Source organism: Gymnogyps californianus, chromosome 10 (genome assembly GCF_018139145.2).
Source record: "Gymnogyps californianus isolate 813 chromosome 10, ASM1813914v2, whole genome shotgun sequence".
Lineage (NCBI taxonomy): Eukaryota > Metazoa > Chordata > Aves > Accipitriformes > Cathartidae > Gymnogyps > Gymnogyps californianus.
The window spans coordinates 11,874,223-11,894,415 of NC_059480.1; the positions used below are offsets into that span (position 1 = coordinate 11,874,223).

Genomic DNA, 20,193 nt, shown 5'->3' on the forward strand with positions numbered 1-20,193 from the left:
TCCCTTGGCCAATTGTAGCAAAGTAGCAGCTTTAATTGCAGATGTTCAAAATCAAGCAGAAAAATAAAGGCTTTATTTAAAAAAAAAAAAAAGGAAAAAAAAGGTCAAACCAATCATAACAATTAACTCTGTTTTCTTCTGTACTTCCATCTCTCTGTATTATTACAAACTTCAATTCACACAACCCTTCCTGAATCCGTCTTTCTCCAAGACCATAGGAAATATGCTATATATTGTAGTAGTTATGAAATAGTTTGTGGAGTTTGTAATTAAGACCACTGGATGTTTGTTGAAGAAAACAGTTGCAATGGAAGTAGTACAGTTGGTTTGTTACGTTCTGCAAGCTGTAAAGGCTAGAGAGGCATTATTACTTTCTAGATCTTTCTAAAGAAACATGCAGGTCTGTAGTTCATATGTGTTGTACCTTAACAGCATTATGTGACTATTCCTCACTGACTTGAGATTTACTCTAAAAGTAATTTAAGTAGGTCTTAAGTTTTAAGTGCATTATAAATGTTCTAATTTTAACTCAAATGTATTCTATATACTTCAATAAACTGAAGAGTTTTATTACATGTGAATTTCAGTATATCGAGAAGAAGAAATAACGGTGAACTGTGAAGACGGTCATTTAATCCAGATAAACCAGTCTTCTCTTTAAATTGCTGCTACCTTACAGGAACTGCTTTTCTTATGCAAATATTAACATCCATATTTATGTACACTTGTGTTTATTGATTACTATCTAAAACTTTAGAGTGCTGGTTTTTTTAATAGAAACCTGTTATAAATGGCAGGAGGCACAAATATATACAAGTAACAGTACTGATACTACTTAATTAGTCAGAGGACAGGTGGGACATTGTCCCTCAGTAGCCGGTCAGAAAGTAAGAGAATATTTAAGAAGTGACTGTGTAGCAGCAATAAAAGCTTGCCTGCTCACTAGCCTAGCACAGTTGGAGGCTTACTTTAATTGGTGAACGTATTAAGTCTTTCTGCTGATGTAGTGTAATTAAGAGGGAGAGTAATCTTGCTGGTTAGGTTGTTTAACTTACTGTCTTTTATCCCCTTCAGTTACAACTATTTTCACAGCAATATCCATTGGGAAAAGCAGAGTTAAATACTACTGTGTTGATTTACTCTTCTCAATGGTGTCCTTCTACCTCTCATACAGTATTGTTTTTTCTCTGAACATCTTACAAGACTCACCAGTATGTCCATTAAAACATAATTCATCTTTTAAACTCTGTAATAGCAGAATGATCAGGTTAAGGAGATGGATCTAAAGCCACAGTGTGTTATAAGAAGTCTTCTATTATTCTGTTTTTCATTGGTAAATGAACAAATTATTTAATCAGATATGAGCATTAATCACTTTCAGTCTAGTACTGGTGAAGTTGTATGATGTGGAGCTAATAGTTTAGTGCAAACAGTATTTTTTTGCTTTGTCTAAAGTGTTTAGATAAATACTTTAGCAATAGTTTTGGAGCATTTTGTCTTCTATTACACTATTCATCTTTATGATCTTAAAGCCCGATTATAAAATTAAGCTGTTTTTCTGTTGTTGCTTAGAAGATAAAGATGGAAGATATCCATCTTCAGTTGCAATGAGTGATTACAACTGCTTTTCATTTCTGATGTTTATTACAGCAACCCAAAGTAAGGCAGACTTAAAAATATATATTAAGAGTTTTGTTTGGGTTTTGTTTTTAAATCTCACTCTTAGATGGAATAAGGAAGCTGGAAATATCTGTTTTTCCTGATGGGTGGTGAATTCCTTGTGAATTCTTCTTTTTACACTCTAGGTCAAGCTAAACGCTGTGAGGTAATGATGGTGTACAGTAGGCCATCTATCCTCATCCTCTGCTGGCTCTTCTCCAGATTCTTATATTTACAAAGGACTGAAATAGCCAGCTGACCGTTTACCTTATATCCATACATATTATAGAAGCATGGTCGGGCAAAAGTTTGGATTTTTCAGGGAAGTGTCCTCAGGTGATCATACTTGCCAAAAAGTTCCATACAACATGATAGCAAGGCTCTGAAAAATCAAGCAGTAGACCACAAAAGAGAAACCTCAGTGTTCACAGATTGAGATGCTGATGGAATTTCATAAAACTGGCAAAAGATGCCTCTCTGATTGCAGGGCTTAGGTCCTGCTACAAAAAAAACCTTACTGCAAGCAATGGATATGAAAGAGCTTCTTAATTTTTGCAAGATTTTTGTGTAGCCGTCATTAAATAACTTAAACGTGAGAGTGACTGCCATTTTCTTTTGTGTAGAGACAGTGAGGAAATTATTAGGAAAAAAGTTGCTCTGTAACTGTGCCAAGATCATATTATGAATATTTGGTAATATTTGTTAAATGTCATCTCTAACTATCAATTTCTTTATCTGTTTCACAACATCTTGTGAGATACCTATATGTTGCTTGTTATGCTGTATGAAGGCACAGTGGGAATATTTGTTTAAACAAAGGATATCTTTTCATTGCCAAGAATCTAACTGGTTTTGGAGGCAGGAGGAAAAAAGGAGATTTAACAGATTCTTCAGTTCCACAAGATCTGCATTCTTGCTTTTACGTTAATCACAATATGCCATTGGTAGCCTTGCATGAAACAATTGCCCATGTGTGTTACCATTCTTCAACAGCTTATCCCACAGAGATCAAAATAGCATTTGCTTTAGCTGCATCAGCGTCAATGCGTAAGGATAGCCTCACTCTAGCTCTTCATAAAGTTATTTAACATTTTATTTTAGTTCTTTTGCAAATACCTGTGCATTGTTGGTGCTACTTGGTTCCATAGTTTAGATATAATACATGGTTGCCTCTTCTCAGCGAAAAGTGAGTAAAATTTTCAGGTACCTATTTTGCATTTTTTAAAGTGACCTAGAAGTCTAAGCTTCACTCACTTGCAAAATGAGCATAGCTCTGTCTAAGCCTAAAGATTTCCATTGTCCTATTCAAATTTTCCTTTATTACTTATGCAGTCAAAGCTGTAGTGTGGATGTAGCTGCAACTGCATGAAAAACTTTACAGTATTATAGTATCAGCTTCTCAATTAGATGTGGCTATGTTAGAATAAGAGTAGAAAAAGCTATGACAGGAGGAGTACTTTTTCATAAGTAAAATTGCATCTACACGAACAGGGGCTGGAAAGATGAAGGAAGCAGGTAAGCTGGTAGTTTTCACTGTGCTAATTAATTTCAGAATTTAAAAAAAATTATCTAGTGAAGGCGTTTGACTTCATGGCTTGGAAATTGAGCTTAGGTTACAAGGCAACAGATTAGCTGATACTGGCTTCAAGCGATCAATTAACTGAAAGATATTTAGGTATACAGATTATAGCTTTAGAAACGTCTATCTTATAGTTATCTCCTTGAAGATGTTTCAGTAATGCTGATATTTATTCCACTTTTATTTTGTAAAGATTTATGTGAGGGTGAAACGGGTGGTTTCTATACTGAGGTGCATGAAAATGGAATGCTTTACAAATAATAGATTTATTTGAAATTGTAGCAAAAATGCAACAATATTCGGCAAGAGAAAATGAGATAAAATGAGGTGCAGAAGCATTTGAATACTCTAATTTTGAAATCAAATAGTAAGGCAACATAAATTTTTATAGTCTCCTCCAATCCACAAAACCCAGACAAAAGCAGAGATTTGTTTTTTTTAAATCTGTGGAAAAGTAATAGAATATGGGATAAAACAGCCTGGGAGAAGGGATTTAGTACAGGTAAAGTCACTAAGACTAACTGAGAATGTGACTGCTTTTTCAGTAGAAGGCACAATGGCTCCTTGACTGCACAGGGGAATGAGAGCTTGGACTGCAGTGACAAATCCAAGGCCAAAAAGAAAGACTGGGGATTTAGGCCATTCACCTGGGACAGAGGGAAATATTTGAATCTAGATCTAAATCTCAGCAAGCACCGATTCGGGAGTCAACTTCCTCCTCCAATGAATGTTTAACTATTTAAAGTAGAACAACTTAAGAGAAAAATAGGGAAAATTAATCTCCAAATAACCTGTAATCTGAGAAATTATATTTTGAGTTACTAGTTTTAAGCAAAGCAGAAAGCTGAGTCTGGAGAAGTTTGAAATCCTAAAAATGTATATTGGAGAAGGAAACAGTTTCTCATATGTGCCTTTATAACAGGGCTTCACAATTCACACCGCCTTTCTTCAGCTTCCCCCAGAGGTTTCTCATTATACAGTATGAGTCTGTCATGTGAGACTTGTCTCTAGTTCTATAACTTCCGAAATAGATTACATTAAGGGAAGGTTGAGCCCAGCATCCTTAAAAGATGGCTCACCATATGACAAACTTCAAATATTATTTTCTCATACTACGCTTCTGGTAATCTACAGTCCAGATTAATTTTGACAATAGATACTTCCTAAATAGTTTATTTGTTGCTAAATTTTCACTTAAATATTTTAGTTGTTTTATTTGTTTAAAAAATTGCTATGACTTTTTATTAGAAGCCTTGGCTGGTTGCTGCTGTTTAGATTTGGTTCTGCTCATCCTTTCCTCTTCTCTCTTTTTTCATGAAGAAATGCCAATGGAGTAAGCAAAGTGGTAGTGAATTGCTTTAACACTTGCACCTGCATATAACATAGAGAATGAAATGTGTCCATGGTAACCAGGATGCACTTATAATACTTTCCATTATTCATCTTTTTAATCTATGCAAAAAGTATAGGTATTACAAAATCTATGCAATATATTTCTTTGAAATAACCATGTGCTAACAAATTACAAGTAACTGTAGTTTGTCCTGGGTATTTGTACATAAGCAAGTTTTTAAATGGAATAGTGCTATTGACAGTTTGTTCCACTGTATATCAAAGAACAATGTTTAGAAAATACACAGTGGTGTTCAATATAATTACTTGAATATTTTACTTGTCCTGTGCCTCTGCGTGTTGGCCTGATCTTCCCATTTTGGCAGATAGTTGTGTTGCAGTGTGCTTCCTAGTATAACAATTAAGAAGAGGAGAGATTACTGAAATACATATTTCTGTAATTTTTTGAAGTTTTTGAAGTTAGTATTAAAATGCTTTGGAATTTATAATTGTACAACAATACTACAAGAAAGTAAATTTTTATAACCATGTTAAAGCATCTACTGTAATTGCTTTAAAAATAGGACAGAAGTATTTAATTTGTAGAGTATTGATTTAGTGTTCCATTTTAGGGTTGGTTGGATTGTATAAAGATCAAATCTTATTCAAGAGTCTATACACACATATGCATATTAACCAGGTTTCTTTTCTCCTTTAACAATGATTTTTTTCCCTGTAATATACTGTATTCTTGCGTACCATTTTGAAGGGTATGCAAGCTGAGGAACATGTAGAGATGTCTCGTCTTTCTCCATTTGCATATCAGTTTTCTTCTAACCTTATTCTCACCTTATGTTTTCCACAAATACGAATGGAAGTAGCCTTACGTGCTGATTCTCCCTATATTGCTAGAGATAAAAAGAGCTTTTGGAAGTACAGTACAGCGTTCACTGTCCTATTATCCGTGTGGTAGGCTATAAACATACTAGTTCTAAAGCCTTCCCAGGTAGTAGGATCATCACTGGAACAGAATAACAAGTGGTTTATAATCTCTCTTGCATTGAATCCTCATATTACCACTAGTATATTAGGTGGTGTTATTTTAGCAATGTAGTGGTCTATACTGTGCATGTACATTACAGAAATGTTAATTCTGCTATTATAAAATGTTTCAGTGGTGTAATTTATTTTTCATATATTAAATTCTAGAATGCAGATTGGATGAATGGGTTTTTTTGCCTTCAAAGAGGCAACTGTTTCACTGCAAAAGAATGTGTGTGTCGTCGTAAAATAAGATGAACTTATGCAACTGAGTAGGATGTTTTTTCTTTTATTCACATAATAAGGGTTATTTTACAGAGTATTGCGGATATGTCTGAGAGTTAATTGAAGCTATTTTGTATGTATGCTATCAGAAATATGATTTAGTAATTCTGATTACCCCCTATAATGATATATTAGCCACAATAAACATCAAAATGATAAATTTAAGCTAGCTACATTTGACATTCAAATGTAGATGTTAAGCCTTTATTCAAACTTATTTACTGTTACTGTATATGAGCTATCAACAGGATACAAGCAAGACTTGAAAAATACAGAAATGATTGGTGTGGGCCTGCCTTAGCAGATTGTCTGGAATCTGAGCTTTAATTTGAAAATGAATGATGAAAGTGAATGCAACTCATTGGGAGTTACAAATACTTAATTCTTCTCAACTTTAGAATCTACATTTTGACACTGAAATACCAGAGAGATCTCAAGTTAGATTTCATGTTGAGAGATGTAAACCACTGTTGTCAGATCTAAGATTTGTAATAGTAAATTTAACTCTGTTCTTCAGTCAGTATATGTGAGTAGTCTCCTGTGGCTTATTGACAGTTAATTCAAGGCTTGCTTTTAATTTTCCTTTTCTACATGCCAGTAGAAAAAGTAAGACTTTATAGAGTGTATTTTTTATATACACGTGTGTGTGTTTTTATAAATGTACACCTCACTAATATTCTCATTTGTCAGTTTTATCACTCAGTGTGTCATCTATACATATAACAATGTAAAATCCTCACTTTTCTTAATGAAATGGAAGGAAATAAACCAGATTAATATTAGTAAGATTACAAGATTTTTTTTTAACCTTGCCTACAACAGCAGCTGAATCCTACTTTGACCTGATTACGACTTTCCTCTCCTGTAGACCCCGCTGTGACAGCAACAAAACAAAAGTCAATATTAAAAGCTGACACACTGTTCAAGCACACATGTAATGTTTTAAGAGAACCCTGGGAAAATTACTGATAGCCAGGGCCACTTGTTCTCCATCATTTCATAGCTATATAATTTACTATTCATATTAATCTTTTGTCTCAGTTGCGTGCTTCGTAATGCAGGCTTTCTTTTCTTTTTCTGACTGTGAAAATATGAGTTGAATGTGTACTTCTGGAGAGCTTTTACCAGAGTTTTCAGACAGTCTAAGTGCTGAGCTTTGAACTGTCCTATTATTTTTGATTTTAACAAAATGTTACAATGACAGTTTAACTTCTAATACTGCCACTTTTGAATGCCTGAGGAGTCGAATGGGTATTTCTGCTTAACCACATAATTTAATGCCTCATGAATTGTGTTTCTATGACTAAATGAAAAAGAGAATGTTTATAGTTTTGCAAGTTGAGATGTCGTTAAACGTGTTTTAATTTCTACGAACAATTTGCACGCAGGGGTTGGGAACATTTTCTTTGCATGCAAAAACATTTCACACTTCTCTAGGTGCATTATGGGATGTTTATTGTCCTTTGAATAATGTTGTAGGGCTGCTGGTAATGTAACCGTGGTCTGATGTCTTATGATAACTTTGTTTTGGGAATGTAGTAATATTTACACAACTGGAGTCCTGAATCTTAGCAATGTATTTATCTCATGGTACTTGATATTCATCTCTTTTTCCTTTTTTCTTTTTCTTTTTCTTCTTCCACAATTGTAGGTAATTTTCAGGTGGTGGAAAATCTCACTTAGGAATGAATTTCGTGAGTCAAGACCTGGAGAAATTAAAGAATCCCAGGAGGATTTTTTGGATGATTCATCTCTTCATAGTAAGATGACAATAATAATTACAAGTTTGCTGTGGCATATAATGGAATAATCTAGCAATATTGATCTGTAATATCTTTCATGAAAGATGTGATTGCTTTGGCTAACAGGCTTTTTTGTATGAATTTATTAACATAAATTAATGTATGAATACTGGAAAAACAAAAAGACATTACGGTAAATGTAAATATAGGATAAATGCCAGCAACATTGATAGTTTCATTATAAGACAATGACAGAGGTATTAGCAACAAAAATAGGCCAGAAAGCAATATTTTTATTGCTAATAACTCAGTCCTTATAATGCTCTGTGCCAGCACATTTGTTTTTATGGCCACGTCATGAGCCACCTGGATTCCCAATCTGATTTAACATAAATAACACCAAGTGCAACAGGTACTTGGGATTATAGAAGTGCAACGTGACTTTAGAAGCATACAGCCAGAAAAAGAAATGCAGTAGGGACACCACTAAATAAACCTCAAAATGTAGATTTATAGGGCTGTTTTCCACCCTGTTTCTGATAGACTGGCCACTGAGAATATCTGAAATAATTATGATTTTTCCCAAAGTTCCATGGGACTATGTGTCCCAAGTAGTTATTGCTCTGCATCTTCTTATAGTCTTGGTTCTCAGTAACGGATTAGTTTTAAGAGACGTCATGTCACAAGATATGTTTGGTCATGGCTGACATAGGAAATAGTCTCCTGAAAATACTAAGCCAAAGACACATTAATTCAGCAACTGCAGCAAATAGCTGACGTCTGAGCTATGACCTGGTCTGAAAATGGAGAACTTCATAACTGCCTCTGCAGGGACTGGATTGAGATCTGAGGCTTTTGTAGCCCAAGAGACCAGGTAGCACTCACACGCGTTGCATTGGTGAGATTTTTTTTTTTAAATAAGCTGCTCTTGTATTCTGATTATGTACAGACATAAAAAAATTTAGTTACAGATGTGACTTCATATTTATCCTGTTTTTATGATGAACTTGAAAGATGTCATTTCCAAATGAAGTCCTGTTTTCCTTACCAACAGATTTGGTAGACATCATCTTATTTACACCTACGCAGAGGAGGTCTACTTTCCCAAGAAGTATATGAGTCTCAGGTGGTAGGGGAGAGGCTAAAACCTTCCTCAAGAGAATATACCTGTTTTCAAGAGTGAACTTGAGTGTATCTTCATTTAGGGTCTGAAATAAGACCAACATATGTTTCCTATGCTTCGCTTATTAAAATCTAACAGTTCCTACAGCACAATCAAGAGATTTTTAGCCCTGGTGAGTTAATGTGGTCTGCATTTCTATGTTTAGGTTTGTGTTTCTGATCTCCATTATAACTTTTGCAACTGACCAATTTCAAGTGAATTTGATTGAAATAATAACACTTCCTTAGGCAGTTGGATAGGGAGACTGCAAGTGACTACTCTAAGTGCTCTATTGATGGAAAGACTGCACATTCTGAGCTCAGGTGACTGGATAATGCACAAACCATGGAAAAAGTTTTCATCAACACTCACAGTCTGTAACAAAACAAATCTTTAATTCCAGTTATTACTACTTGTTTTGACTAGAAGGGGAATGAATGTATCATGAACCAATAGAAAATGGACTGCCTGTTGAATTTGGCTGGGGCTCAGGCAGTCTTTAAATATGCCATGCTTTTTTGCAGTAGGTGTTTATAATCACTCCATTAGTTGAGGCAAAGAGTTGCACCACATTTTAATTTGACAAAATTGATTATCAATTTTTATAAACTTGAGCTTTCAAAGAAGTAGTCTTCTATACTTTTTTTTGCCAAGAATTACGTAGAATTTATGGCTGAATTTTAGCAATAGGTTTTAGTGGTTTTATTTTAAAAATTTAATTTCTTTTTTTATTTACCTCATAAAAGTAGATTTGATATGTGAATATTTATTGGTGAGGATTTTAGCTTGGTTTTTTTTCCTTATTGCTTCTACTGTAAGATTTTCCTGTGGCATTTGATATTAATATAATGTCACAATAAAACATCTATTTTACATTACCTTAGTACAATGATTCAAATAATTAAATTACTGTTAACATGGAGTTTTATACTATTATCGTGTGTGTTGTCAGTAGGTTACAAACAAGATCTGCCTGCTTTTTCTTGAAAAGTGTTATTGGTGGTTCAGAGGTTTCCTATGCCATAGGAAGTATTGAAAGCCACAGTTGCCATTCTTTCCTAACATTTAATCATTTCTTCCTCTTCCTAAAATTATCTTTAAAATCATACATGGCATTTTCCCTCTGGTTTTTAGTAAAATTTTAATATAAAATAAAAATATTTTGTTTTCAGAAAAATGCTAACATAAATAGAAGTATTATGAATATAAATTACTATGTTTGTGAGAAGTTTTATTGTTATATTGATATTATTTCTGTCCATAGCTCTTGCTGTTCCACACAATCAGATGTTTTTACACCTCCTTCTCACCTCCTGTTAAGAGGAGCTTTGCTGCTGTTCTCATAAGTATTCACAGATTTCCGCCCCCCCCCCCCCCCCCCCCCCCCATAATTCTCCACAGATATATATATACTGGAATAATATTCTAGTTATCCTTACTGAATATTTTGCCAAATGAGGGTTCAAATAAAAGACTCCTTACCAGACCCATGGTTTGCTGCTAAGTATTTGGTACACCCCTACCAGCAAAATGTTTATCTGTTGTTAAGCATTAGTATTTCCTGTTGTTATCTTCTAGTTCTCATTCCTAAGATTTTTATCTGTTTTCACATGGTTGGAGATTTTTAGAGAAAATTTGTTTTAAAAAAAACAGGCGTCCTTAAATTATTTCTAATGGGCATAGGAAGAATAGTCCCCCTGTAAATGAAACATTTTATCAATATCCCGTACAGGCATTTGAAGCATCCAATAGAAGACTGAAGAAGTAAACATTTTGTAACAAACATTAACATTTTAGTAAATTTATATTAACTACCATACAGCTGTAAACATCTGTGTTTGTTTTGAAATGTTTTCTTTTTGGACAGTGAAGTAAGGTGTCGTTAGTTTCTTTTCATAATCTCGATAGAGCCAAGAGAGAAGAGCAAAATTTTGTATCTGGCTAGATTTTCATTATGGTTTTGCAAAGATGGAAAATTAATTGACGATCGTGTAGGGCAAGAGAAGAGAGGTCTATTTACATTTTTGGATGAGTGAACAAACAGTACAAGTCATCAAGTAGTATCTAGCACTCACAGGATGAAAATTTCACAGAAAACCTGAAGTTCAATATAGTTTCACAGTTAGTTCATGATTAGGTGCAGATATGTTTATAAAGCAAGATAAATACAGCTAAATATATTTTAAAATAGCCAAACCAGGTCACATTATTATTTCTAGAAAGAAATAATTTTCAATAAAAACTCAAGGAGCAGCAAATATTCATGTGGTAGCCTGCTTAATCATTCAATGTGAAACAGATGCACACTACAAACATTATCATCATCATTCTTAGTATGTGAAGATTCGGATCATTCTTACGTATCAGCTTGAATTAGATCAGCCAGACAATTTTTAGTTGACTGTGTAGATCATTTTTGTACTTGCATAAGGAATTTGAGGAAAATTCTTAGAATTTTTATATAGATAGCAACTATATAGAACTGAGATGCTTGGAAAGCAAAAAAGCAAATGAGAACCAACAGCACACTGTTTGCGCTTGCAGTATGATACAGCAACAGAAAAGAAAGCTTGAATGGTATTGGGCCATCTACCCAAAGACATGAAGGAAGGTAAGGTGATAGCTTCCTTCTACATAATTACCTTAGGAATATTTGGAACAAAAAGTGAAGAAAAAATTCTTAACATCTTAACAGTGAAATCTTGTAATTTGGAAAGCTCTTTCAAATCTATTCACATAAGCTTGAGTTTTGTAACTAATCTTACAAAATATTTTGGAAGGAAAACTACTGCATCAAAATTGGATGCACTTACTGCCTGTAGTCAGTATAGTTTCAATTTCCATTATTCTGTTCCTCTCTCCTTTTATGACTTTAACATACGTGAGAAGATAGACTCTAGTTGGTTTAAAAAAAAAAAAAAAAATCCCCAAACCAACAACAACAAAAAACATTTTGGATGTATTAGAATAATTTCATAATATTAAAAAATAGTAATTCTGCTTTAAATTTAAATTTTGATCCCTCTGTCCCTGTATGAAAAGAAAAGGGGGGAAAAAAAAAAAGTCCTTTACAAATCTGGATGACTGCATTCATGTTGTCGGATCTTAGGAAACAACATGCAGCTCCAAAATTTACCACTGATCATTCATTAGAAATGTAGCAAATTGAATTCAGGATCCTGTTTTATAATGAACTAGTATTTTTATTAAAGCAATTTGATAAAATAGATAGATGATCTGAAGAAACAGTGTTATATTCAAAAGGCCAAGTTCCAAGTTGGACACTGAAGCAGAAATAATCAATTGTATGAACGCAGGATGGGGAGTAGCTCATTAAGTAGATCTACAGAAAAAGAATTTGGCGTTGTACTGGATCACAAAGTGAATGAGTCGAAAAATGTCATGTCACTGTAGAAGATAACTGTCTTTAATTTAATTTTAGTGGTTTAACTGTACTTACATAAGATAAGAAGCAGAACTACAGGGATGTATAATATACATGACAATATAATGTCAGAACCATCATTATTTTCCCCAAAACATACAACTGAAGTACTTTTTTCAGTTGTTTTACTAACCTCCTCCTGAGTAAACAGCACAGTCTTTATGTAAATAAATATATATATATGTGGAAAAGTGGACAAAATGGATCTGGACAAGTTTCAGTTCAGCTTTGCTGCTGCTTTAATGTTCCTCAGCCGAGACAAGAGTTTGCTGTATGCTAGACAATGTACAGTTTTTTAACTAAAGCCTTGTTTTACTGTGCAGGCTTCCTGGATGTCACTAGCAACTCTTAAGATGAATTGAAATACTATAACTCACTAATGTTCAATATAAGATATTACATGTTATTTTCTCTAGAAAACATTTTAAAAAAGCTGACTTTTCTGATTTTTTTTTTTTTTTAAGATGTATCTGAATAATGTGGGATTATTGGGAAGAAATTTCAGGCTTTTACAAATCTGTTGTCTCTTAGGTTTGTTTTTTGATTTTTTTTTTTTTATCACAGTTCAGATTGCTATAGTGTTTGGTGCCAAAGTTCTGGAACATGTCCTCAATCTGTGCCGAGGTAACTATGACTTCCTGGAACGGCTTCCTGTCCCATTGCTCCTGTACATCATTTCCTTTCTGGAGCTTGAAGATATTGCCAGGCTTTCTCAAGTTTCACGCAGATTTGAAATGGTAAATAAATAAATAAATAAATTTTTTAAAATTATAAATTATTTTAAAATTGTTAGCTTTGCTGTGCAGCATGTTGGTTTTGATTCATCTCACGTTTAATATAATCATCAATCTGTTTGCTTTACTTAAAAGTTTGAGACAATAAATTAATCATCTGTATACAAACAACTGAATGGGTGCAATAAAAACTAGATCTTAGGCTGTTAGAGAGACACTGCTTATCCTGCAAACTTTTGTTGCATATAATAAACACAATGATCCAGATAATTCCATTGTAACCCATGGTTGGGTGTTATGCACTACTTCCAGGATTAAGTATTTGAAATGTAAAACCTATGCTTTGCGTTATGATTTGTATTATTGTAATGTCTAGAAACTTCAACCATGGACCAGGATCCTCTTATGCTAGACTCATTAACAAACAAAAAATCATTGTCATTCCTACAGAGCTTACATTTTAAGTCTTTAACAAAAGACAGGAGCACAAGGAAAGATTTTTTTTCAAGATTTTTGTAGACCTCACAGCAAGGAACTATAAGAAACACAGGAGGAGAAAGAGATGACATTATGCTTGCTTGCTAGGAAGCTCTTTCCAACTATCAGGAAAGTATGGGAAATAGTATGAATATGTTGAATTGGAACTTTAAAGAGTGAGTAACAGAAGTTGCCACTGTTGGCTGATTGGACCTAAGGGTAGCCTCTCAGTGCTGAATGAGGGGTAACAAATAGGGAAGGATAGCCTGGAAGTCCCAGGAGAACGAGAGCCAATCTGTTGGTGCAAAAAGAGAAAAGTCATAGGATAACTTAGGCTGTGTTGGAAAGGCCTTTGAGAGGTCATCTATTCCAACTTCCTGGTTTGTGCAGGGTCGGGTAATTGGAGGGATGGAAAGATAGTATGTTCAGAGCTGTGATCTAGGAACCTTATTTTTGTGGGTCTGAATACCTCAAAACTGCATTTTCTATCCCAGTCAGATCCTGAGAAAAGGCTGCTGCACTAACTCAGGTAGGGGGAGGAAAGGGTTTTAGCTTATGAAAAGTAGGAAGAGAAGCATATTAAAGAGAAAAATAACTTGATTCTTATCCCCAGGGGTGCTGTAGGAGCCTAGAATGAAGCCTGTCAAGTTATGGGTTGTGCAGTTACTGAAAACATAAGTAATGGTGAGACCTTAGGAGGAAGATAAAAACAGGTTTAGTCATCTTGAGTCTGATGTGACAGCTACTCTCTGAAAGACTTCAGAGAGACAGATTAACCTTTTAGTTTGGAGAACAGGACATGTCTCTGGTACAGAGTACATCTCCAAATTGTATCAAGATGAGATTACTCACAGGGTTTGTATTATTTTGAGGCTATGTGGCCCAAGATTTCAAGAAAAGTTCTGTGGAAGACTGCTGACAGTTCAAGAGGACATGGCTGTACTGCTGTTCCTATGGTGTGGCTACAAAGACATTATAGGTGCTTTAGCAAGAGTGAGTTCAAGTGAGCACAAGAAATAGGAGACGGCGCAAAGAAAGCACAGGAGAAAATGGCGAGATAGCAAAATAGAGCATATCATGAATTTAGAGATGAAGGGCAGATGGAAGTAGATAAGCTTGCTGAATTCTGGGCTTTATTTCAGTTTGAAGATAAAACAGTTGATATGGTGACTGGGGAACAACCGGTAGCAGATGAGAGAATAAAAACAACTAAAGGAGAGGAAGAGAATGGATAGAAAGGAGGTCAGGAAATGATTTATTAGTATATTTGCAATCCATCTGTCATTTGCAGAGTGTGAGTGGAGTAGGATGAGGTATTGTGGAGGGCAGTAAACTTTTCATTAGTTTAACACAAAGCCTTGGATATTCTGGAATTTAAGGAAATCCTAGAAAGAAATAAGTTGCATAACAATAAAGATAAGATTTTGGCACAATGAAATAACCTATTACAACTAGTAATGCCACGTTCTCTTTCTCTCATTTCAGCAGTATTTTTAAGGAATTAAAGATTTGCCCCAATACTATGAGTTTTCATTTCCAGACTAATTTATGTGTAGGCTGGAATGCTGCTCTCTGTGGAATTATAAAATAACATATTCAGATTTTCAAATAGGGAAAAATAGAACTGTCTCTGCACTCAGGACTGAAAAGTGGAGTGTGAAAGGCTCCGTACATCCATCCTGTGCAATGCATCCTCATAGGCTGAACTAACCAGATTATCTTCATTTGTTACCCAAAGCATGGCATTTCTCTGACCGTGTAGTTCTGAGCATAAATCCTGCTCTCCAGAGTATTCAGATGCTTTCAATATGCATTTCAAAGTATTTTAGATTTTCACTAGGTACTATTTTTAAGTGTCATAAAAGAAGCTCCATCTCAAAAGAACCAAAGTACAGAAGTCCTAATGTGGACACCACCGTTTGAGCACTGTGTGAGTTTTCCAAATACTTTTTCAGCAAACTGCTATATTGTGATGTCTCCCAGCACAAGCTCGGGATAGGATTCATTTCATTGATTCTGTACAAGGTCTTCAGATAGCCAAAACAGGCAAAATTAAACTACAAAAAGAAAAATACGGCTTTCTATGAGCTCTGGGAGCTGCTCCCGCCAGAGGGAGCCAGGTTCCCAGCGCACGAGCGAGAGCTCTGCTGCGCTGGCCGGGCAGCGGCCGCCCCCGCAGGGCCGCCCCGCCGCGCAGCTGGTTATTCTGATTTACAGCAGGGAAGATCCAATTGTTATTAGGCAATTCAGAAGCCATTGGCGCGGAAGGAACACCACAATAATGGCACTTACTATCTTTTTCCTTCTGTATTTTTTTTTTAATAGAACACTGGTTTTGGAAATACAAATCTCCACTATTTTTAACTTAACGGTGTCCATTTTTCGTAGGAACAGCAGAATGGTGAGAAACAGAGAGCAAGCAGAAATTTAAAGAAAACTTTAAAAATGCATATATTTTCATTTCAGGACTTCTACAGCAATTTTGCCCCAATAATCCCTGCTTTTCCTTTGCTAAAATATGCTAGTGTGTTGTATGTGCCTGCAGTATTATCACTCTCACAATTCAAGAACAACAGAAATAGGACAACACATACCCTGATACAGCTTTGCTGTAGTCAGTGAATTAAATAGTTTAAGGTATCAAGCTGCATCAGCAGTATGTAACAGAAGTTATACCAGGACTTTTGCTTTTCTATTTCTGTTACTACTTGTAACGGACATACCAGCCACTTGAATTCGAGTAATCTAGTACAACTCCACTTAGGTCCCTGCAATTACACATTTAGAGAAGTGGAACATCTGGGGGGAAGAATCAATGTAACTCTGCTCCGGTATAACTTAAAATGGGTAGGTAGAGAACATACAATGACACAGAGTATCTTCCTAATTCTTTTTTTGTGATGGTTCTGTCATCTAACAAATTACATCATTTTTTCTTCCTGTTTATAATATAATATTTCCACCTGATTCTGTTTATGGAGTCATTCTGAAAGAGGGAAGCATCTCCTGAGAAAGAGGCTTAATCCTTACAGTGCTTCTGAAAGCTTCCTAAAATTGCATTTCTGTTGTAAGTCCAAAGGCAATTTGCTTCTTTTACTTACCTTGAAAACAGATTTGTATTTGTCATCACATGATTTCTACATCCTGAGACGTCCTTTGGCATAACCTTGTACAGCTTCATTGATTTCAGTGGGGCTGTATGAATTACATACCAGGAGAGTATGTAGCATTACAGCTGCTTTTAGTGCAGCAGAAAGGCCTTTGATACCATACCAAAAGAAGCTCCTCAAATTTTTCACAGAAGAACATGCAATATCTTGCATTGGCAACATGTGATATCTTGCATGGGCAAAACTTCCACTGATGTCATTGTGAGTTTTAACTAATACTGTGTCTTTCAAGATAGGTGGGCAGCTTGCGCTGCAAGTGACCTTCATACAAGGCATCTGTTGTCTAAACACATTTTGTGTAGTAAAATAATCAGCAATGAGTAAGCCAAATTATGATTTTAAAGCCTCTACCTTCTCTTACAACTAGATATGTAACAGTAATGCACTATGGGAAAATATTGTGGAGAACTTGTGTGACACAATTACACCTGAAATGAAAGAACTTGCACAGGAAATGGGCTGGAAACGATTCTTCTTCACAGACAGACTTCAGCTACAGCTGCAGCTCCGAAGGAGGAGGCAGAAACAAGATGCTCAGAACAAAAAACAAACTGAATAAATACGCATTTTTCATTGAAGCAATTGTTATGAGGTGTGGATTTGCTGTTTATGAGGTCAGACATACTGAATTTTCTTCTTTACTAGAGAAAGCAGATTGTTTTAAGGACTGAAAGAGGAAAAACAAAATATGGCTTACTAGGAGCAACATGTAAATAATACAATGTTTAATATGTTGGGCATCCTGAAATTTTATTATAGTCAGCATCGTAACAGTTACTAGCAGTAGAAGAGGTTGTGACTTCTTTGTACTTCTTCATTCTGACTTCTCTATTTTGTGTATATGCTATACATGCTCCATGTCTTACATCAGATGCTATGGCATTGTCATTATTACCTTTATAGAAAACCATCTATCATTTCTTACTACAAAAATTGCTGATGAATGCTGAGGTTTTTACTGTCCACCATGGTAAATTTGCAGTGCTTATAGGCAAATAATGTTTAGCTGGCTCCAGAGTTTGATGTGTGTTAAAATGTTTTTAAATTAATTATCTGGACTTCAAGCAAATAATGATTTTGTCACCAAGAAGAAACTTCTTTGGTGACTGAGGGTGTGGATCAAATGATCATCCTCATCTTGGACAATCCATCAAAATCATGTTTGACGCACTCTGCCAGAATGGTATATGGGCAAAATTTTTCCTTGGTGTTGCTGATGCAGGAACTTTTGAAACTAATTGACTTCCATTGTTCGAGTTGCATATTTGATAAGAGACATTTGCTATCTTACAAGACTGTAACAAGATGAAGGCAGTTCTTACTGACTTGCTCCAACAATCAACTTCAGTAATTAAGAGGCCAAATATTATTACTCTGAAAGTACCAGTTGGCTAATATATCATTTGCCATTGACCAGACTTAAGACCTGAGTATTAAAAACAGTCATTGCAGTATTTGGATGCAATAGTGTAGTATTTAAAGAGTGTATTAGGTTTACAATTTTTTAACGTGTCAAGTATTAAACTTGAATTTTATAAATTGATTAAAAAACTATGAATACAGGGTTCTTATATCATTGTTTCTTTATAAAGCAGTATTTTAATTCTTAAAAGGTATTTGCTAATTTAGATTAAGAATATTTTGTTCTACAACTATGTACCGATATTCTTGAAGCATTTGGTGATTGTAGATCTTTAGATAGAAGAAACACTTAAGTATATTCTTTCCTCTTTGTGACTATTTCCTTTTAGGACAATGACAAATACAAATTTCATGATGTGCATAAAATACTGCATTCATAAAATTTCTGTTCTGTGTAATAAAACACTATAAAATGTAATTTTGCTTTAGAGAGATGATTTTAAGGACTACAGTATGTGAGCAGACCTACTAAACAACAGACCCTCTTGTCTCACTTTCTGTCAATTTACCACCAATGAATTTTTTCTTAGCTTGTGCTCTCATAACAGATTCAGGCAGTTTCAGGTCAGGAAACTAGAACCCATGCTAGCCAATATGGACTGAGTGAATATTAATTTAAAATCCTAATTTAACTCCATTTTGTCAGCCCACCTTCCCTTCTCCTTGATCAACCATGTACCTGTCCCTTCTGTTACGAGAAATAAGAACAGTCATTTTGCAGGAGAATCTTAATTTTTAAGCTTAAAAAAATGAACTTAATTAGTAAACGAACAGAAAGTGAAATTTTGGGTAATGTAAGTTTATTCCCATCATATGGCCCAGTAAGGACTTCTATAGAAAGATACATTGCAGATATCATAAGTGAACAACATATTATTCATTACAGTAATATGCAAATAAAGTTGGTTTTGACAAAAGACAAAGTGAAGATCTAAGTATAAAGGGTACATATCTTTCAAAAAGAAAAAAAAAGGAAATTGGGGGAAATCATCACAATATATATATTTCACCAATAAAAGATAGCTCAGTTAAAATAAGCTAGCAGCAGCATTCACACCAAGAAGACATTAAACCTGTAACAAAAGAACTGATGTGAAATTATAGTTTACATGAACATTTTCTCCAACAAAAAAGCTGATTTTAAGAAATTACTGACTGTGTGTTCACACCATGTGTTGCAGTTCACTGCCACCTCAGTTGTTTTAATATGAATTTTAAAGGCCATACATAACTTTCTATATGAATGAACTGATCTAAATCTTAAAGTAGTTTGGGGTTTTCTTAAGGTTTTCTTTTTTTACTTGGCTCATTTCAGTGATCTATTTTAACGTATGTCCCTGCCAACAGTTGTAGAAGTGCGAAACTAAGAAGCTGGTGAATTGCAATATAGAACAATATGAGTTGCCGTTCAGAACTTTTTTTTAACCGACTTTGCAGCTATAAAAAAGACCTGTATGACGGCATTGTTGCATACTGAACTGTTTCCCAATATTTGTTCAATATAATTGAATAGCATCAATCGTTTTTAAAGAATTCCAGCAGCATGTATCAGTATTAAGCTAAGAACCTGATTTGTCACAAAAAAACTTTCATAAAGCTAGCAAGAAAAAAACCTACTGTGACTTTTATTTGACAGGAAAATTAACATCAGACTCACCTCTCAAAGCTGAAAAAAGTATGTCTTGTATCACCACGCAAAACATTCTGCATTGATTACCAGGCGCTTAATGTTGTTTAAGAAAATTTATTTGAATATTTTAAATGGTCTTTAGCTCTTCCATGCTCTGCATTATCTAATTTTCTAGTGAATAAACATCTCAAACGTGACCAGTCGTAGACAGTTCATGGCGTACATCATGAGCAGCAACACAACTGCTCATAATGTAACAGTTTTTGTTATTAAATTAATTGTAACAAAATTTAGTGTGCTGTAGTCCAGTTCTTTCTAAAACTATTTTTGGCCAATTTTGCCCAACTCTGTTTCTTTAGTACTGTTTACTTGACAAACAAGTCCCATGGAAGGAGTCAATGGCAATGTTACGAAGTTCTACAATACCTCTAATTAGGTAAAGCAGCCAGAAACTTCAAACTGTTTCTGGAAACATTTTCCAGTTTGTGAATAACAATAATATTTTCCATACATAT

At 34.7% G+C, this 20,193-nt stretch overlaps 1 protein-coding gene across 1 annotated transcript in view; it reads left to right on the forward strand.

Moving 5' to 3' along the window:
- Positions 1 to 18,183, forward strand: part of FBXO36 (F-box protein 36) — a 30,308-nt gene extending 12,125 nt beyond the window's left edge. The window contains exons 2-4 of the mRNA XM_050902592.1: positions 7,548 to 7,656; positions 12,810 to 12,982; positions 16,994 to 18,183. Coding sequence (XP_050758549.1) covers positions 7,548 to 7,656; positions 12,810 to 12,982; positions 16,994 to 17,185 — 474 coding nt within the window. The 3' untranslated portion in view covers positions 17,186 to 18,183. The remainder of the gene's footprint in view (positions 1 to 7,547; positions 7,657 to 12,809; positions 12,983 to 16,993) is intronic.
- The last annotated feature ends 2,010 nt before the right edge of the window (positions 18,184 to 20,193 follow it).